This window comes from Protobothrops mucrosquamatus, unplaced genomic scaffold (genome assembly GCF_001527695.2).
Source record: "Protobothrops mucrosquamatus isolate PMUCROS unplaced genomic scaffold, P.Mucros_1.0 scaffold154, whole genome shotgun sequence".
NCBI lineage: Eukaryota > Metazoa > Chordata > Lepidosauria > Squamata > Viperidae > Protobothrops > Protobothrops mucrosquamatus.
This window is the reverse complement of record NW_015386518.1, coordinates 118,997-127,631: the sequence shown is the minus strand read 5'-3', so window position 1 is coordinate 127,631 and position 8,635 is coordinate 118,997. Positions and strand designations below refer to the sequence as shown.

At 47.5% G+C, this 8,635-nt stretch overlaps 2 protein-coding genes across 2 annotated transcripts in view; both read left to right on the top strand.

Moving 5' to 3' along the window:
• The first annotated feature begins 237 nt into the window (after positions 1 to 237).
• On the top strand, positions 238 to 6,267 carry HAX1 (HCLS1 associated protein X-1). Its single transcript, XM_015813380.1, has 8 exons — positions 238 to 320; positions 1,793 to 2,028; positions 2,644 to 2,810; positions 2,968 to 3,025; positions 4,336 to 4,445; positions 5,492 to 5,591; positions 5,714 to 5,831; positions 6,159 to 6,267. The coding sequence occupies exons 1-7, from the start codon at positions 277 to 279 to the stop codon at positions 5,809 to 5,811; spliced, it is 813 nt and encodes a 270-aa protein (XP_015668866.1). The 5' UTR covers positions 238 to 276; the 3' UTR covers positions 5,812 to 5,831; positions 6,159 to 6,267.
• Positions 6,268 to 7,204: 937 nt separating this feature from the next.
• AQP10 (aquaporin 10) overlaps positions 7,205 to 8,635 on the top strand; it is a 4,143-nt gene continuing 2,712 nt past the window's right edge. Inside the window, exon 1 of the mRNA XM_015813379.1 lies at positions 7,205 to 7,309. Within this exon, the coding sequence (XP_015668865.1) occupies positions 7,205 to 7,309 (105 nt within the window). The remainder of the gene's footprint in view (positions 7,310 to 8,635) is intronic.

Sequence of the window (8,635 nt, the reverse complement as noted above, 5' to 3'; positions counted from 1 at the left end):
ACTTCAACTCCCAGAATTCCTCAGCCCACTTTCCTGCTTTGGCATTGCTTGAGCTTTACTTTCTGAGGAATTCTGGGAGTTGAAGTCCCTGCTTTGGAGGTCGCCAAGATGGAGAAACGTCGCTTCGAAGTGACGACAATCTCGGAGGGACGATGTTGTAAAATGGCGGCATGTTTTACGGCAGCGCGTAGGCCGCAGGCGCCTTTTGCGACGGAGTGGCGGAAGCGAGCGCTCCTGAGGTGGCGAAGTGGCGTCTCTTTACGGCCGCTCGGCGGAATGAGCGTTTTCGACCTTTTCCGAGGTTTTTTCGGCTTCCAGAGGTGAAATATCGGGGTCCCCTCGACAGATCGGGCGTGGGGCGCGGGCTGCTCTCCCTTTCCTGCCCCAGACGCCTTCCAAGCGCGTGTAGTGGGCAGAAGTCTCACCGGTTGAGCCCCTTCCTGGCCTGTGGCTTTCCAGGAGGGTTGGACCAAGGAGCCCATCATCCCCTGCCCTATGGGGGATAGGGAGCTGTGGCCCAATCCATAAATGAAGCCCTCCCATGCCTGGGAGGTTAAAGCAGCACCTGTTGGACCTCTGCCTGCCTGCCAGGGAAAGGCAGCCTTTCCTCCCCTCTCAGCTTGACTCTGTACCTGTCAAATTCCCCGCCCCCATATCACCAAAAGATATGGGTGTCATTCCTCCCTTTTAACCTTCACAACAACCCTGTGAGGTAGGCTGGGCCCAGACTAATCCCCAAGATCCCCCCTCCCACTTTTGAGATTCCTATCCCATCAGGATTCGAACCCAGGCCCTCCCTCGGTTGGCACACACAGACCAACTCAAATCCTTGTTTACATTAGTTTGAAGTCAATTTTGCCTCTTTCATGTTTTTTTTTTAAAGTTATGTGTAAATCATAATACACTCGGGATTTGGGGTTCAGCTCAAAGAGTTTTATGTAGATATATAGATATATACTGCTCAAAAAAATAAAGGGAACATTTTACCATGGAACTGAAGGGGTTTGCGTTCCCTTTATTTTTGTGAGCAGTATAAATACAGATGATGGATGGATGGGAGGAAGGAGATGAATGATGGAGAGAGAGAAGATAGATGAGAGAGATAGAAGAGATAGATGATAAGGAAGGAAGATAATAAAGAAGGAAGGAAGGAAGGAAGGAAGGAAGGAAGGAAGGAAGGAAGGAAGGAAGGAAGGAAGGAAGGAAGGAAAAGTAGATGGATGGATAGATAATAGATGATAGATTAGGAAAGAATAATAGAGAAGATGATTGAGATAGATAATAATCAACAGATAGATAATTGACAGATATAATTGATGATAGATAGATAGATAGATAGATAGATAGATAGATAGATAGATAGATAGATAGATAGATAGATAGATAGATAGATAGTTGACAGATGATAGAGAGAGAGAGACAGATAGGAGAAAGATGGATATCAGATATATATATTAGATGAATAAACAGACATCATGTAAGAAAGAAACAGACAACTATACAGACAGATGGATATGAAGAATAGAGAGATAGCAGATATCTATCTACATTATATCTACCTACCTCCACCATCTCGGTCTGTCTCTCTCTGTCTCTCTTTTATGAACATCGCCCACTTACAGATACGAACTCACCTGGGGGGGGAAAAAAAGCTTTGTTTCAAATCAATCGAGCAATGCCAAGGCAGAGAAAAAAGCTTATTTTCTACCTATTTTACCAAGACTCAGGCCAGGAATTTGAGACTGGAGAAAGCGGTTAAGAGACCCCTGGTTTCTCCTCTGTCTACCTGCAGGACTCCTGACCCCTTTTGGGGGGCTTTCACCCGGGACGAGGAGGACGAGGAAGATGATGAGGACGATCTGGATTTTCAGGAAAACCACCTTTTCCCCGACGGCTTCAGTTTCGGCTTCACCTTTGAGCCGGGCGGGATTCACTTCCATGACCATTTTGGGTTTCAGGAGCTCTTCCGCGATTTTAACAACTTCTTCAGTGACATCGGGACCCAAAGTCTGCCTCCCCCGTCCTTTGGTGGGTGCCCTTTACGGGGGGGGGGAGGTCTGAGCAGTTGGGATCTGGAGGGATCATCCAGCTTTGATCGAGTGGTTTGAAATATTTGCTTTAGACTTTCCTGGAAGTAGATGACTCTTATCCAACAGGATCCAAACCCTGAATCCTTCTGATTTTGCAATATTATGTAGATTGAGGAGGAACAATCCTTCCTTCCTATCTTCCTTCCTTCCTTCCTTCCCCCTTTCTCATATTTCACGTTCCCTCTCTCCCTCCGCTTCCTTCCTTCTTTCTTTCCTTCCTACCTGTATTCCTTCTTTCCTTCCTTTTCTATTCATTCCTCCTTCCCTCCCTTTCCTTCCTTCCTGTATTCCTTCGTTCCTCCCACCCTTCCTCCCCCTTTCCTTCTTCCCTTCCTTTTCTATTCTGTCTTCCATCTCTCCCTCCTTTTTTCTTTATTCCTCCCTCTCCTTTTCTTCTTTCTATTCCTGCCTCCCTCTTCTTTCCTATTTTATATTCCTTCCTTCCCTCCTTCCCTTGCCCCTTTCTAATCTATCTTCCTCCCTCCCTCCCTCCCATTTCTCTCCCCCCCTCGTGATTTGATCCTGAACCCATGTTCCACTTTCCTTTTTCCAGAATTCCCTCGCTTGGAAGCCCGCCCACCACCAGCCAGCCTCCCTGCTGACAAGGAACAGACCCTCCGGGATTCGATGCTGAAATTCCCAGACAGCCGCCATCCTGGAGCAGACGGGGGTCCCAGTCCTCCAGCTTCAGGGCAAAGGCCCTGGGGCCCTTTCCGAGGGGTGCGTGGGGCTGTCGTGAGTTGAGGGGGGGGAGAAATTGGCTCCCGTAACTCCCCACTGACATTCCCCACTCACCTTTCTTTGAATTGTCCAAACACTGTAACTGTTTTTATTTTCTTAGTGATCCGATGATCTTTTATCTGTTCTTTTTCCGCAGTTTCAAGAGAGCCAGCCGGACGCCCCGGATTTAAAAGATTCTCGTAAAGAGGATGGAGGTCAGAGTTTGAATTTTGGGGGGGGAAGATCTAATGCTAACCCAGGGCAAATATTTGGAGCATTTCAAATGGAGTCAGATGGAGGGTTTGTTCAGTATATTTGGGGGTGGCAGTGTCTGTCTTTATTTTAAAGATCTTGATAGTCCATCAATCAAGTTCTTTATTACGGGCATAAGAAGGTGGAAGGCAAAGATGCAAACTTTTAAAAGTTAAACAAGAAAAATCCACCAAGTTAAAACATTAAAAAAAACCACAACTTTATATAGGCATAGATGTATATAAAATACACAAAGGTAAAAAACATTTTAAAAATCTAACAGATATACATAGACAAAAACCAAAACCTAAAAAACCCCCAAAATCTTTTTTTTAAAAGCCCTATAAGGGAATAAAAATATTACTTTTTTAAAAAAGAAAGCTAACACAGGGTGGATGAAACCTATCGTACTGCAAAACACCCTCAACCAAAATTGGAAGGATGTTGGCTGGGCCTACCGAGCTAGATTTTATCTGGTGTGAAGGAAACAACTTTTGGACTCTGGAACTCCCTGCCACCAGATATGGCGGTGGCCACTGAGTTATGTAGGACAAACACCTACGGAAGAACGAAAGCCTCGCCTCATCCCTGCAGCCAAACCTTTTAAATAGTCTCGTTTATGACCTCTGATTAATGATTAACCGGCCTTTGTCACCTAATCTCCCGCTGCGTGATAGATAAACACTTTTAAAACTAAATTGTAAACTCAGAAGTTAGAACCGCTTCCAATCCAAACACCCTATTTATGCGCTTTTCAAAAGAGCTTTCCGTTCCCAAAACACAAGTTTCTAGTCCTCGTGGTGGCAGAACAAACATAGAAGCTTCTTTCACGCTTTCCGGCTAAATTGCGTTAGCACTTAAGAGCAACCCGACGCGTGTTTTGCACGGAAGAGGTTTTGCAAGTAGTCCTCGACTTACGACGTTATGATTCCCTTAGTGACCATTCGGAGGTACTTTTGAGCCCTGCCAAAAGACACTCAGGGCCTGATTCTGAACTCTTGAGGCTTGCTTAACAACTCAAACTCACTTAACTGCCATGGTGATTCATTTAGCGACCGCTGGGGGTGGGGAAAGTCGTAAAATTGAGCCACGATGACCCCATTTGATAATCCCTTAAGGCTCCCTGATGGTCACAACTCGGGGGACTGCCTCCATTTGACTTATGGCCTTTGAGACATAGTAAAGCCGGCGGGACCGACGGTGTCCCGTTCTAGGACTCCGAAACCCATATTTTTTTCTCTCTGGATCTCCTGTTTGTTTTTTTTCTTTACAGACCTCGATTCTCAAGTCACTTCCAAAGGTTTGGAAGCCATTCTTCCTCCAGCCCAGCCCCGGTCCTATTTCAAAAGCGTCTCGGTCACAAAAGTGATGGGGCCGGATGGGGTGAGTGCCAAGGGGGGACCCCCCACCCACCCACCCACTGGGCCAGGGAGGGGGCTTTGCAGACCTCGCTGAGGCTGAAAAACCACACAGCTTTTTTTTTTTTTAAGTTTCTGGTCCTCATGCATGATTTTTCCCTTGCAAACTCTTGCTGCGCGTTTTCGAGCCAAGGGTGGCCGTTTATCTGAATTTACGGCCATTTTGCCTCCTGGTGTCCATTTTAGACCACAGGTCAGCAACCTGCAGCTCCGGAGCCACATGTGGCCCTTTGAGCCTTCCCCTGCGGCTCCCGGCCTCCTCCGCCATTGGCAGAGAGAGAGAGAGATCCTTTTGACACCTAAAATGAAGATAACACTGTATATACCCTTTTTTACCTTTATGATCTGTCTGTCTGTCTGTCTGTCTGTCTGTCTGTCTGTCTGTCTGTCTATCTATCTATCTATCATCTATCTATCATCTATCTATCTATCATCTATCTATCTATCATCTATCTATCTATCTATCTATCATCTATCTATCTATCTATCATCTATCTATCTATCTATCTATCTATCATCTATCTATCTATCTATCTATCATCTATCTATCTATCATCTATCTATCTATCTATCTATCATCTATCTATCTATCATCTATCTATCTATCTATCTATCTATCTATCATCTATCTATCTATCTATCTATCTATCATCTATCTATCTATCTATCTATCTATCTATCTAGATATATAGATATATAGATATATAGATATATAGATATGTTCGAAGGGTCACAAGCAGTGAGACCACCAGGTCTGCTTGTCACCCTTCGAACATGAATTTACCCAGGAGTCATCCTCCAATTTTTAGAATTTTAAAGGACATATATAGATATATAGATATATAGATATATAGATATATAGATATAGATAATGGTAAAAAAGGATTTATGCAGTGTTATCTTCATTTTAGATACCAAAAAGCTTTTGTGGCTCCCAATGTTTTGTTTTCGGTGGGAAACGGGTGCAAGTGGCTCTTTGAGTGTGTTTTGGGTTGCCTACCCCTGATTTAGACGGTCGAGGAACGCCGGACGGTGCGCGACAGCCAGGGCCACGAGGAGACAGTTGTCACTCGCAGCCTGGGGCCCGACGACGGCGTGCTGCGAGGCCCAGGTAAGTCCAAGGAGGAGGAGCCTCTTCCGAACTGCCATCCAGGGGGCACCTTTTTGCAAAAGGCAAGCCAAGGATCAGAAATGTGAAGTTGTTTTAGAGAAATTATTTCCGGTGTTTTGCAGGAGATCCGGCCCCGTTCATCTCCAGGCCGGATGGAGACATGAGTGACACGAGTTCGATTCTGAACACCTTTTTTCGCCGCTGGTTCCCCAACCAATAATCCCGCTGGCAGAGAAGCAGGTGAGGCGAAGGATCCCTGCCCAGCTGGCATTTTTCTCTGTCTCAGGTCTTGTCTGCATGTGATTCAGTTTGGCCTAGTAGGGAAGGCATCAGGCTAGAAGCTGGGAGGTGGCGAGTTCCAGTCCCGCCTTAGGCATGGAAGCCAGCTGGGTGACTTTGGGCCATTCACCAGGAGACGGTGAGTTCTAGTCCCACCTTAGGCATGAAAGCTGGTGGATGACTTTGGGCCAAGCACCAGGAGATGGGGAGTTCTAGTCCTGCCAAGTTTGAAGACCCCTGCTTTATATATATACATATATATTTATTGACATTTCCCCCCCCCCCCAGGTTTTTAACGCATTTCCAGAGCTCGCTCCTGCCTCCTCCTTCGCTGCTGGGTCTTCTTCTTCTTCGTAGCCTGAAAATAGGAGAAATAAAAGAAATACTATATTTATGCTTGAGGTTGGCCTGCGTGCTTTTTTTTCTCCTCCGTTTGAAGATTCGGGGAGGGGGGCAAAGAAATTTGCCCAGGCAGAATCTTAAGAAAAGACCCCGTGGAATCATTCTGGGACTGTTGGGGGGTAGATTGCTCCTGAAGCTGGAGGTTCTCCAGTGCTAAGGGAAGGGCTAAGTGAGTTGTGCCCCTTCTCTCCCTCTCTCCCTCCCTCCCTCCCTATCCTTTCTTTCTTTCTTTCTTTCTTTCTTTCTTTCTTTCTTTCTTTCTTTCTTTCTTTCTTTCTTTCTTTCTTCTTTCTTTCTTTCTTTCTTTCTTTCTTTCCTTCCTTCCTTCCTTCCTTCCTTCCTTCCTTCCCTCCCTATCCCCTCTCTTTCTTTCTTTCCTTCCTTCCCTCCCTCCCTCCCTCCCTCCTTTCTTTCTTTCTTTCCTTCCTTCCTTCCCACCCTCAGCCCTCTTGCCCCCTCCCCTTGACTCTGGGGCCGCAGCCTTGGCCCCCGTCCAACCTGGGGTGTGTCCCGTGTGCGGGAGAGTCCCATGTGTGCACACAACACCCGGGCCCTGCCGTGTGTACCCTGCCAGCATCCCAAAGGGCAAGGCCGGCAGAGAGTGCCAAGATGCCAAAAACACATGCCAACGACTCACACCCAGCCTTTGGGCAAACTGGGTGCAAAATACCCCCCAATAGCCCGGCTGAGAGAGCCTCCCCATCTGGGCAAGTCTACCCTTCTCCTCTGAGGGGCAAGCTGGACCTCTTCCCTCGCCCCCCACCTCCCTGCCCACTGACCCCCTCATCCGTGGCCATTCCTTGCACCTCTGCCCTTTGCCCTTACGTAACAGGCAATTAATCAATCCTGAATAATTAGCTATTGTGGCGGAGGCACATGTATATATTGCCCTGCGCCAGCCTGCTTGGCTCCCTCGCCACGCCAGCCCTGCCATGTCTTACGCCCGCTGGCTGGGCAAGCTGCAAGCCCGTTGCAGGATTCGCAGCTGCCTCCTGCGGCAATGCCTGGCCGAGTTTCTGGGCGTTTTTCTTTTAATTGTGAGTTCCCCAAATTGTGGGTTTCTCCCTTTCGGGGCCAGGCGGGGTGGGCTTTTCGGCTGGAGGGAGGGGAGGGCATTGACTTGCCCTGGGGGGGGAGAGGAATGCCTGCAATCTGTCCAGGTGGGCATCTTCTCCGGTGCTTAGAGAGGCGAAAGGAGGATGGGGGGGTTGGGGGCTTTGGGGAGAGTCAGCGGTTGTGGTGGGTGCTGGGGGGGCGATTGGAGGAAACAACGTGGGAAATATTTATTCCTGGCGTTTTGATGAGGATCTTCGAAGCGGTGAAGGAAAAGAGTTTGCTGTCAAACGGAGAGATAGATGACGATGTTATAGCTATGGTGAAGTAAAATTTCCTTTCTTCTTTTCCTTCCTTCCTTCCTTCCTTCCTTCCTTCCTTCCTTCCTTCCTGGCTTCCCTATCCTACTCTCTCCTTCCTTCCTTCCTTCCTTCCTTCCTTCCTTCCTTCCTTCCTTCCTTCCTTCCTTCCTTCCCCTGTCTCTTCTCTAAAACACACAACTCCTGACACACGGGGCTTGTCTTTAAGGCATTTTCCACGGAAAGACGTGTAAACACACCTGCCTGGCACGGCCGGGGTTTCACCCAGCCCACCTGGGGCGGTCTAGCCTGACCTGACCTGCCAGTTATTTATTTGCTAGGACAGGATATTTGCCCCCCTGGGTACATCTTTAACTAAAAGGGCAAAGATTCAGTTGTCTTTTAAACTGCTTTTAAACAGGGGGGGGGACAGAAATGACAAATCCAGGAGATCACAAACAACAGCTTCTCCTGGACTTAACAACATTACATTCAGGGACCGTTCAAAGTCACAACGGCACTGAAAAAAAGGAACTTAGGACCGTTTTCCAACTTACGACCGTCACACCATCCCCACAGTCACGTGATCCAAATTCAGGCCCTCAGCAACTGACTCGTATTTACGACGGTCGCAGCATCCCAGGCTCACACAATCCCCTTTTGTGACCTTTTGACAAGCAAAGTCAAGCCGGATTCGTTTAACTAATTTAATAGCTGCAGGGATTCACTTAAAGGTCGTAAAATGGGGCGAAACTCATTTAACGACTCTCTCGCTTAGTGACAACAACGTGGGTATCCATTGGTGGAGTGTTACCTGCAATTTCCACTTGCAAGGAAGGGGCAGCTCCACGAGACTCAAGGAAAAGCAGGTCATAAGCATAATCCGCTTTCATCCTTACAGCCTAGATTTCCCGCTGCAGGGAGTGGCCGGTTTCTCTCCAGATTCTTCCCGGCCTCAATCCTCTTTCTGACCTCACTTGCGAGGGGGGGAAAAAAACACACACACACACA

Coding starts and splice junctions, on each gene's coding strand:
- HAX1 (XM_015813380.1), top strand. CDS start 277: ATGAGCGTTTTCGACCTTTTCCGAGGTTTTTTCGGCTTCCAGAG. Junction 4,446..5,491: donor AAGTGATGGGGCCGGATGGG/GTGAGTGCCAAG, acceptor CCCCTGATTTAG/ACGGTCGAGGAACGCCGGAC. Junction 5,592..5,713: donor CGGCGTGCTGCGAGGCCCAG/GTAAGTCCAAGG, acceptor GGTGTTTTGCAG/GAGATCCGGCCCCGTTCATC.